The 11,413-nt window shown below is 47.6% G+C and overlaps 1 protein-coding gene across 1 annotated transcript in view; it reads right to left on the bottom strand.

Annotated features, from left to right (window-relative positions):
* Positions 1–3,225: 3,225 nt before the first annotated feature.
* SRRM4 (serine/arginine repetitive matrix 4) overlaps positions 3,226–11,413 on the bottom strand; it is a 187,361-nt gene continuing 179,173 nt past the window's right edge. Inside the window, exon 13 of the mRNA XM_054443707.2 lies at positions 3,226–9,772. Within this exon, the coding sequence (XP_054299682.1) occupies positions 9,451–9,772 (322 nt within the window). The 3' untranslated portion in view covers positions 3,226–9,450. The remainder of the gene's footprint in view (positions 9,773–11,413) is intronic.

Raw genomic sequence — 11,413 nt, 5'->3', positions numbered from 1 at the left:
CCTGGCCCTTTCCCTCCTCCTTTTTAACCCTTCTTTTGCTTGACCAACACCTACTCATCTCCCAGGATCAACCTAGAGGTCAGTTTTTTTCTGTGATGCCTTCTTTGACCCCACAAGGCTGTTTCACGTGCCTCTTTGGACTCACTTTTATCCTAGCATCCAGCCGTTACCACTTACTATCTGTATGCCCTGGGGAAAACTGTCTGTGCCTCAGTTTCTGCATCTGCAAAATAGGCATCAAAAATTGTATCTATCTACCTTATAAGGATGTCTTGCAGTGAATATATAATTTATGTTCATGTATGTGAAGCACTTAGAAGCATGCTTAGCGCATAGCAGGCTCTATATGTGTTGGGTACTTTTTGTGCCAGTTTTATTGTCCCCTTTATGATATCTAGTAGCACACCTACGACACCAGACCTGGATGGCATTTCAGGTGCCATCTAATTCAGTGACTCTCAATCCTGGCTTCATATCAGAATGCTCTAGGGAGCCTTTTAGAAACATCATTGTCACCCTCAGAGATTCTTATTATTTGGGGTGGGGTGGAACTCCAGCATATGTGGTTTTGTAAAGTTCACAGATGATTTTAATGTCTGGCCAGGGTTGTGGACCACCAGTCTAGTGCATTCCCTTTTAACAGGTAGAGTAACTAGGTCCTAGAGAGGGGCTTGAGTTACTTAGGGCCATGCAGCAAGTCTTAGTCCCTGCCTCTCGGGATGATTTGTTTTCTCATGTTCCTCCCGCCCCTCTGCTTATGCCTTTGCTTTCACCCCATGGAAGGGCTGTGTGTGTCCCCAGGGCTGCCCAGGCGGGGGTGTTGAATGCGTGCCACCTCCGCTCCATCGTTGGGCAGCTGTTAATCTGGCCTGAGAGAGAGACATCTCCAGAAGGATGTCTCTCTCCTCTGCAGCCTAGACACCTGGCCTGGGAGAAGTGCCTGTTGAGAGCAATTGCTGGAGAAACAAACACATGGATTCCGATAACTGGGGGCTGGAGCAGGAGACAGAAAGGTGAAGGCATCCTCCAGTCTCCTGGCAGCCACAATTTATGGGAAGAAGTTCCCAGGGGCCCTTAAGGATGGCTACCTCTGAGTTGATGGAGATCCCCCCCTCAGGGGGTAAAGAGGTATAGCAGAAATGGCCCTGGAGCCCACAGACCTAAGTTTAAATATCTGCTAGCTATGTGGTCTTCCCTCCATAAGCCTCAATTTTGTCCTCTGTCAAATGGGGCTAAATGATGTTGTTATGAGAATGAAATAAGTTTATGTACCCCCAAACAATTAAAAGTAAAAAATTTAGGTAACCCCCCCCAAAGGAGGTAAGTTAATGCATGCAAAGGGCGTGGCAGGTGATAACTGATCCATAAATGTTTATTATTATTAATTACCATTATTTATTGATGGAACCTCAGAGGAGGACACTGGTTGTTGCTTTGTCCAAACCTATTTGGGAAGAAAGAAATCAGTGTGTTTGGGGGGACTTGGGGAGGGTGGTATATAGTCATGGATTTACTCAAAGGAGGTTATCCCATCCAATGACTCCTAAGGGAAATTTCTGCTGGGCAGGATACAAGGGGAGCAGTGGCAGTGACCTGTTTTCTTTGATCTTTCTCCCCAGTTGATAATCAACTCAATTGTGGACTGTGTGTGCGTGTGTGTGTGTGTGTGTGTGTGCGCGCGTGTGATTTTTTGGACCCACATAGTGTTTGAAAAAACAATAAGTTATAAATATTTTAAAATCAGATTTTAAAATGGAAAAATTCAGGCTTTCTTGAAAATGGGAAGATTTGGCAACCCTGAGCTGAGATTTCTATCTGGCATTGGTCTATTAAGTTCTCCAGTTCCCCACAGTTCTAACCTTGTCTGCTTCACTCACCTGCCAGTCCCTGGGCCGGGGGGGGGTGGGGGGGTGGGGGGGGGGTGTTTTCAGCCCCTGCTCTGGAGGGAAAGAAACAATTTAATTCCACACTGAGGACATTTCCACAAGGCCTTGCAGGGCTCCTGCAGATCCAAGTTGGCTACTTTGGGCTATCTACTTAATCTTCACCACCATAGCTCAGTCTCAGTTTAGGAAATAGTCATGTTGCTCATTAACAGTCACTGACTACTTTTGGTGCCTCATTGTTTTTTAAAGCCACCATCTCATTTAGTTCTCACAGCAGCCCAGGGAGGTGGCTGTTGCTATCCCATTTTACAGATGAGCAAACCAACCAAGCACCAACAAGGTATATAGTGCTTTCCCAATACCACCTAGCTGGTAATGGCAGGGTCTAGATTTGAATCTATGTCTTTGGACTCCAAAATCTTTGTCTTTCCTCCCAACCATGAAGAAGATCTCAGAAAAAAAGAGTTCCACCAAAGAACTCTGGTTACTCATTACACATACTGGAGTGCTACAGAGCAGAGAAGTTGACAACCTGGGCTTTGGAGTTAGCCTGCCTGGATATTATCATCAATTCTGGATTCTGTGGTCCCTGGGCAAGTGACTTTGCTTTTCTTGTTTTCTTTTTATTTTTTTGAGATGTGTTGTCTGTCTGTGGCCCAGGCTGGAGTGCAGTGGCATGAACTCAGCTCACTGCAACCTCTGCCTCCCGGCTTTAAGTGATTCTTGTATCTCAGCCCCCTGAGTAGCTGGGACTACAGGTGCCCACCACCATGCCCAGCTAATTTTTGTATTTTTAGTAGGGGTTTAGATGGGGTTTCACCAGGTTGGCCAGGCTGGTCTCAAACTCCTGACCTCAGGTAATCTGCCCACCTCAGCCTCCCAAAGTGCTGGGACTACAGGCATGAGACACTGTGCCTGGGTGACTTTACTTTTCTAAGCCTCAGTTTCCTTATTTGTAAGAAGAAGTTCCTAATATCTACTTCATAGGGTTGGTTGTTGCTGAAGACTAAGATAATACATATAAAATGCTTCCAAAAAGGTTGCCTAAGGCGGCACTCCATAGCTGCTACTAACACACACACACATACACACACACACACACACACACACATATATATATAAAATACATATATATTTGGTATATATGCTGTATATATAACCAAAAACCCAAAATACATACAGGGTTTGTTTGGAAGATTAAAGATGTGAGCTGAGCAGTGTGAACATGTATGACACGCAGCAGGTGCTACTTAAGTCTCTCTAGCTCCTTGTCTCCTTCCCCACTTTTTAATTCTGAGTACCCCATATAAACAGAGAACACTGAGCCATATATGAGAACACCATACCATGGGACCTTTAATTAGAACAGAGACATGTTTCGTACAGGCTGAAAAACCAGAAACCCCGGGAAGGTTATGCTTAGCTTTGGAGACCAGAAATCAAGCAAGCCATGGCTGCCGTGTCACTGGGCAGAGGACAGGGTCCCAGGATGCTGGAGGACACAGCAGCTTCTTTCCATCTGATGTGGATGCTCCAGGCAGAGGCTATCTGATCAGGCTGAGCTGGGCTCATGATGAGTTCTCGGGTTGGGAATTTTCCAGAGGAGATTCGCAGCCCCCAATGCAGAGAAATGGCCTTGGGGTGCACCACGTCCCCTTGGCCAATGTGGTGGATTATGCTAGGTCCTTGGCCAATCATTGCTTGAGGAAATAGCTAAGAATTGGGAGAAAAAAAATACAGTGCAGAGAGAAGTTCTTATAGCACAGGACCCCGGAGAAAAAACTACCAAGGGAACGTTGGACATTGAGTCAAGCCAATCTGAGCTCAAGGGAGCTTGGGCATGTCACCTCCCCCTCCTGGGCCTCAGTTTTCTCCTCTGAAAAGTGGCAATATGACCTATGTCACTGGGTTATTTGAATGATTGTACAAAAATATAGCCTGACAATGAACAGTGGTTAAATCCAGAGCAGGGTAAGGTAAGCCCATCTTGGTCTCTCCCGTGATGACTTTGGACCACGGGGCTTGGAGAGAAATTCAAACTAAATACAGAGGGCTTTAACCCAGGATACAAGAGTTATCAAGGTGACAGCAACTTGAGGTCTCCCATATATGACTGTGGGACTCAGCGACTGTGACCTCACTCTGCAAGTGAAGTCCAGGCCCTACTTTTTTGTTTCCTTCCTTGGCCGACACCCTTTAATCTACAGTCGGCAGAAGACACAAGCGACAATATATCCAACAGTATGGAGTCCATAGCATCAGGGCTTGAGCCCCCATTTCCCACGTCTTGCAGATAATATATAGGACAAGCCCCATTTTACAGATGACAAGACTGAGGCTAGAGACCCATTCCATTTCATTCAGACTGATACACAGGCCAGAGAAACACATAGGAATACCATTGCAGTCTTTTTGGCTTGGCTCATTAGAAGATGAGGCATAGCTTTCCTTGGCCAGAAAAAAAAAGAGTTTACAATTTTTCTTTCTTTCTTTCTTTTTTCAAGGAGTTGTGACTTTTTAATAGAAGTTGGTTCATGTGTAGGCATTTTATTCTTCAATTAATTTCCATCTAAATGAGGTTTTCCCAGAGATAACCAGTGTTTTAGTTCCATTTGAGTCTAATTTGTATGACTGAAGCCTCCATTTCTGCCAATTTCAATTTGCTTGGTGATTCTAGCACTCATTACCTGGGCAGTAATGCCCTCGCTGCAGACAGCAGCACCTGGAGCTGGGAGATGGACCAATTCTCAATAGCAATTCAGGGAAAGAGGTGGTCCTTCTCTTTTCCCAATATTACTCAATAAATAGGAAATAAATTATTAAATAAGCCATGTTCTGATGGGGTTCCCCCATCACGGTATTTACAATGCAAAACAACAGCCATCAAAAGAACTAAAAAAACACACACAAAAACTTCAACTCCAAAAACAACAACCACAGATAGAGGAGAGATGAAGTTTGTGTCAGTATCATTGGCTCATTGGTGCAGAAGTGAGAAGAGCGAGATTTCAATAAAGCATTGCTCAATGACATTGAATCTAGCATAAGTTTCTCAGCTGGACTGGGTTGGCCAGTGCGGGAGGAGGCATGTTTGGAGGAATCCTGTTTTTTGACTGTTTTACTATGAGACAAAATTTTCTGTTCAGCTAAAGGGGAAAGCGGGGCAAGACACATGCGCATGAGACCATTTTGAACATTTGTGAAAAAGAAGAGGGGAAAAGAAAACAACAGAAGAAAAGATGAAAGTTGGACTGGAGAAGGAAAACAATGTGCTTTCTTTGCCTTTGAGAGCACTCTGAATTTTGGCCTCTCCAAGTAAACCCTTTTGCAAAAGAGGATGGGTCTGAGCAAATGAAGTGATGGGGTTCTCTGAGACTGAGACCTTTGTTCTAACATCTTAATTTTATTCTGCTTCTGAAAGATCAGCTGTCCTTCAAAGAAGGGAAGGGATGCAGATAGGAATATGGTCAAACCTCAATGAACCAGAATGTTACTAATTGGGGGCTTTGAGTTACTTAGCCTTGCTAATTAACTGAAGGGAGATCAAATCTTGCTTTTTGTTTTTACTTTCATGATGGAGAACCTCCTAAAAATGTTTGAGGCTCTTTTCCTTTTCCCTCTGAGTCTGAGTGAAGCTCCCTCTGTCTTTGGTGACACTCTCAGGCCTCAGGCCAACATTTTGAATTTTTATCTCACAAATCCCTCCACTTAACAGAGGTGGGAACTTTGCCCTAGGGAAAGGGAGCAATGTATCCAGTTTCTGTCATCCAGTGCACTTCCATAGCGGGCAGGTCAAAGGCTTGGGATGCATGGTGCTTGACCTCAAGCCACATCCCCCTCCCATTTTGGATGTTGGTTTTTGAGATAAATCCTCACGAGGAGCAGCATCCTGGTGATCTGTCATATTCCTTGGAAGCAGAAGGTAATGAGGGTGAAATGGGCGTAGGAACAGCAATACCAGGAATGGGAGGTTCTGGTTAATCAAGGTTACCAGTGCCTCAACAAGCACATTGTTTTTGGATAGAAAAAAAGGAAATGTAAAAGAATGTAGAGAAATACACAGAGAGAGAGAGAGAGAGAGAGAGGCAGAGATTTCCCCGAAGCAGGCATTTAAGCAGCCTTCTTGTAAACTTCCCCCAGGAAAGGGGCACTCCCTTGCTTTGGGTTAGGGCTGGATAGTCACATTGCCAGGGAAACAACCAGGGATGTTGCAAAAGTCTCACCAAACCCAAAGCTGGACCAGACAAGCTGGCAATTGCAAGGCAGTGGACAGTGACTTTGGAAAGGGCAAGAGCTGTCTCTGGCCAGCAGCCAGAAGACACTGCCAGTTGGTCAGATAAGCAGGACTGATGACCTTTGGATCCTGGGCCCTTCCAGGATGGGTTTGGAAATGACCTTCTTGGCGGGGTCCTGTGGAACATCTGGCTGCTCCTTCCACCTTTTTTTTTTTCTTTTTTCCTAATTTCAGAAATAGCTTTGTGCTTTCCCCTGATGGAACAGCAAGAGATCATAGATAAAAGCTTTTGCTTTTGGCTTGGTGGTTCTCAAGCAAGATGGCTGATGCCTCTTCCCAAGGTAGCCTTCAGATCTCGGGGGACAGAGAGAAATTAGGTACTGTGGAGTGGAAGCACGTGTAACATACATGAAACCAACTAGGTGTGCTCAGAGAAGCTAGGGAGTGATCCTGCTATGTGCCTTGGAGTGAGGGTGAGATCAAGGTGCATCTTCCCTCAGTCAACTCAATTCCTGCCTCCATTCTCATGGTGTAAGTACCTTGTCAACCCCAAGTGCAATTCCAGTACTAAACCAGACATCATTTTCATCCACTATGGCCCTCAAAATACAAGGCAACTACTTCAGTAAGTACTCAACTGAAGCCTCATCACTCTGCTAGGAGATAGCACATCTGTCTCCAATCTGGTGCCTCCCTAAGGGACGTTCACAAGGGATATCGACTTTGCGCAGCCTTGGCCCCATTTGCCAACTTTCGACTCCAACCCCCACCTAAGTTGCAACTCCACTGTGTCAATTTATCACCGTAGCTCATAAGCCTCTGGGCTGTTTATATCTTTTTGATACCCCTGTGAGGTTCCTGGGGGACAAGAGGCTGGGGCACAGGCCTGACCCTCCTGGACACTGGGTTAAGTGATGAATTTTGGGACTGATGTGCCTCCTTCTGGGCCAACTCCAGGGTGTTCCAGGCTTAGAGCCTTCAGGGAGAAGGCCAATAGCCCACTCACCTTTGGCTCTCAAATCCCATCCATAAAAACAGCAGGAAAAAAAAGGAGATGCACAAAAATAATTTAGGAGATCCCCCAACACACACACACACACACACACACACACACACGTACACACACACACAAAACCTCTGTATAAATAAATAATTCAATACTGCTAATGGCAAGAAAGAGAGACAGTCATCACATAAATAAATAAATAAACAGATAAATAAATAAAATAAATAAAAAGGTTTGCTAGGAGCCCCAGGCAAAATGGTCCCCTAGAGTTGTCTTGATGAAGGCAGTCCGAACATGAGGCTCTGATGCCTCTCACAGCTGTCCTGCTAAGAAGGTTTTTGGTGGCTCTGGGAAGCCTTTGTCTCCATGGAGGGAGACTGAAGTCCAGTCTGGGTTCCTGGGCAGGGACAAGGGTTATTTACAGTGGCTGTACTTGCCCTCCCTGGGGCACCTGCCCCTGTCCGGGGCACCTGCCCCTGTCCCAGGCACCTGCCATCTGGCCTTCTGCAGTGACAGCACTGGCATCCATTAGTCTTTGCGGGCAGGGCTTAGGTCTGGGCCAGAGGCCCGGTATGGGGAGGCCAGGTCGTCCACTGCTGCCCAGGGCCCTCGCTCCTCTCTTCCAATGGAGGAAGGGCTGTCGTGGTGGTGGTTGCACGGCAGTCTCTAGCCCCATGGGTTGATAGGATGGGAGGGATTGGGTAGGAAGACGTCACTGCTTCCAAGAAAAAGGACTATTTTCCAAATGTTTTCCCTGGGGTGGGAGGGATAAAGAATGTTTGGCCCTAGCTTCCCCATAACCCAAAATATCCAAAAGCTGGGACCGGTCCTCTCTCCCTCACTCCCTCTGTGTGCCGTCCTGCTGCTGTTGCCACCACAAACTTGAAACTCACCCACAAGCCTCCGGAAAGCCAGTCAGCTGGTGAGGGGGATGCCCAAGAGTTTATTTTAAGGATCTTATTCCTCACCTCCCTGTTCTTAGCGCCTTCTGTGGATGAAGCAGCTGGTGGTATTTGTGTATCAGAGATCAGCTTACTCTCTCTGCCCAGCCCCAGCCAGGGGGGACTTGGGGTGAGGGCAAAAATAAAGGTGGGTCTTTCCCAAGCTGACAAGAAACCTCAGAAGCCAGCAGGAGCCCAAGACATGGCACATCCAAGCCCCTCTCCCCTGCACTCTGGATTCGGGTCTTTTCCCCCAAACATGAGCCGCTGTGCCCCATCCTGGCAAAATTCCTGAGAGGCAAGGGGAGTGGCTTAAGCTGAAGGGTGGGTGGGTAGGTGCCAGGCTGCACTGGGTGGCATCCAGGGCATGGCAGCCTGGGCAGAGGGGAGGGGGCTGGCAGGCGCCATCCGGAGGGTAAGGCCAGACTGGCTGGCGCTGGGGCCTGGCAACTGGCCATGGCACTGGGGAATGTTCAGCAGATGGTCCCGTGGAATTAAGTTGGTGCCAGCTAGTGGGGCTGAGGCATATTTGGGAAGTGGGGCTGGAGACCAACCTGTCCTGACTCTTCCGCTATCTCCTTTCTTGTGAGGTTGCAGGGCCCCTGTGAATGGCCAAGAGGTGTTTTGTGCCAGCCATGCAGTGGCCTCTCCACAGCTGGGATCTGCTGGGCTCTGTCCCCTTACCATGCTGAGATATTGGGAGCAGCAGCTGAACCCTTCCTTTTTTCTATCTATCATCTTAACCAACTCCTATCTCCTGACACCTCCCACCAAGTCAAATGTCCATGTCTGGTATTCAAGGATATCCCTTCTTCTAGGACCCACGTGTCTTCCAACCTTTGCTTGGGCCTGTTTGAGGAAGTTAAAGGCCTGACCCCCTTATCTTGAACCTGAACTGCCATTGGTCTCCTCTTTCACCTCTCTCAGACATGGGGGTCCATCCACGTGCAGCCATGAAGTTGGACTAGGGGAGCATCCGGGGAGGTAGGGAGAATTACCACGGGCCTCCTGTGAGCAGTGGAGGAGAAGAACTGTCTCCACATTTTCCTGGCCAGGGCTCAATTTTTGAGTCACAGACCCATTGCTTCTCACAAAACCTTGAGGTTTTCTTTTCTTTTTTCTTTTTTTGTGCCACAAGATGATGGTTCTTTCCATATGCCCAGGCCTGCGCTGGGCCTCAGGATGATGCTGGTAGAGGCTCCTAGCAGGTTGATCTAGAGAATGAAGCTCCCTTACCCTCTTCTTCTCTTCCCCTAGGCAAGCAGGAAGGACAAGGCATAGGAGCCCTCACTATCTGTCACCAAGGAGAAGGCGGGGAGGGCAGGTGGTTGGGGGAGGCTGGCAGCGCGAAGGGGCCCCCACGGGAAGCTGGCTCAGGGGCACTTAGCGCCTCGTGCTGGAGTAGCTGTCTGCTGAGCTGTAGCTCCGGCTCTGGCTCCTGCTCCGGCTCCGGCTCCGGCTCCTGCTCCGGCTCCGGCTCCGGCTCCGGCTGCGGGAGCCCAGGCTAGGGCTGCGGGAGCTAGAGCTGCTGCTCGTGCGGGTCCGGCTCCGGCTCCGGCTCCGGCTCCGGCTCCGACTCCGACTCCGGGAGTAGCTGCGGCTGGCCGAGCGGCTACTGCTGCTGCTGTACCAGGAGGAGGTGCTGCTGAGGCTGCCGGATGAAGAGGGGCTGGGCCGATAGTAGGGGATGGGGCGTTTCCGGGCACTGCAGAGACCAGAGAGAGGAGGGATGAGGGCCGGTCCCTCCGTGCCTCCCCTCAGCGAGCCCCAATCTTGTCCCAAGGGAAACCAATATCCTCCCTTTTCCCAGTCCCTTAGGAAAAAATACTCCCTTTCCATTTCTCTTGCAGTCCTGAGAACACATCAAAGTAAAAGTCTTAGCTTAGTGCTAATATGTCTTGAAAAATGATTATCTCACTTTTTTCTTCTCCCCATGAAGCAAGCCTGGAGCTCAGAGCCTCCAGCTTGCAACAGAATCTACATCTAAACTTTAATCATAGTTTTGTTTTTCTATTTTTACTTTTACTAGAACCATCTATTTATGGCAAAAGAGGCTAATTTTCCATTTACTGTACTGTGTCAAGTTTCCTTTAGAAATAAATGTATGAACCTTTGAAAAGGGTCATATCTATTTAAAGAAAACTAAGAATAGTACAGTTGATAAACAGACAAGGCATATGTGGTCAAGATACTGGTGAATGACTAAAGATTGGGAAACACTGAATGGGTTAATCAAGATGAATTATTTGAGATTGACTAAAGAAACTAGACAGCTGTTTGGAAATGCCACTTTCCATCTTAGCTTTCCTCTAAGTTGACCCCAAAGATAATAATAATACCAACAACTTCTATTTTGTGCTTATTATCCTGGCCACTTAATAGCTGTGTGATGTTGGATCAAGGGAGTGGGTTTAGAAATTACGCTAGGAATTATGTTGTATTATATTGTATTATATTAATTACATTTTTTCAGACAGGGTCTCGCTCTGTCACCCAGGTTGGAATGCAGTGGTGTGATCTCAGCTCACTGCAACCTCCACCCCACTCCGGGCTCAAATGATCCTCCCACCTCAGCCTCCCAAGTAGATGGGACCACAGGTGCACACCACCATGCCTGGCTAGTGTTTCGTATTTTTGGTAGAGACAGGGTCTTGCCATATTGCCTAGGCGGATCTCAAACTCCTGAGATCCAGCAATCCGCCCGCCTGGGCCTCCCAAGGGTTTAGGAATTCTTTACAAGCTGAGGCAGGGTGCCCTGTGGGATATTTGAGAAGGGGACTCCATCACCCCAGTCTTGCTATCTGGGACACACATTCTTTTTCCTCCTCCAGGTCATCTCCAGGGAGAATCCCTGATTCCTCAGTCCAGTGTCTGGACTGAGTGGCAGATGCCTGGGAGGCCAGTAGGAAGAGCCCAACCCAATCTTAGGGCAGCATTCAATCATTCTCCCAGCTTTCAAGGCCTGAGAAATTTGCTTGCACTCAGACCTCTCTGCTAGAGCTTTTCTATTCTGAAGCCTTACCTGTTCCAGGAAAGGTATCCACCTATTTTGACCATTCAATCAACAATGGCACATTGTGTGCTCTGCATTTAAGTTTACAAAGCATGTTCACATCTTTTTGCCCCTTTTCATTTCATCCTCATACTTCTGGGAGTTATTTCTTCCAATATCTCATGGGTGAGAAAACTGAGGCTCAGGAAGGTAAGAGCCTTTCCTAGGTCACCTGCAAAGTGGCACATCCAGGATTCCAATCCACATCCAGTGCTCTCCGGCTTATCCACCGTGGCTCCCTCTAGGTCCCTTTGGGAACTAAGCAATCCTGTTTGTCCTCTCCACACTTGGTTC

This window comes from Pongo pygmaeus, chromosome 10 (assembly GCF_028885625.2).
Source record: "Pongo pygmaeus isolate AG05252 chromosome 10, NHGRI_mPonPyg2-v2.0_pri, whole genome shotgun sequence".
In the NCBI taxonomy this organism is placed as follows: domain Eukaryota; kingdom Metazoa; phylum Chordata; class Mammalia; order Primates; family Hominidae; genus Pongo; species Pongo pygmaeus.
Note: the sequence above shows the minus strand (reverse complement) of the source record. Positions and strands in the feature narration are given on the sequence as shown.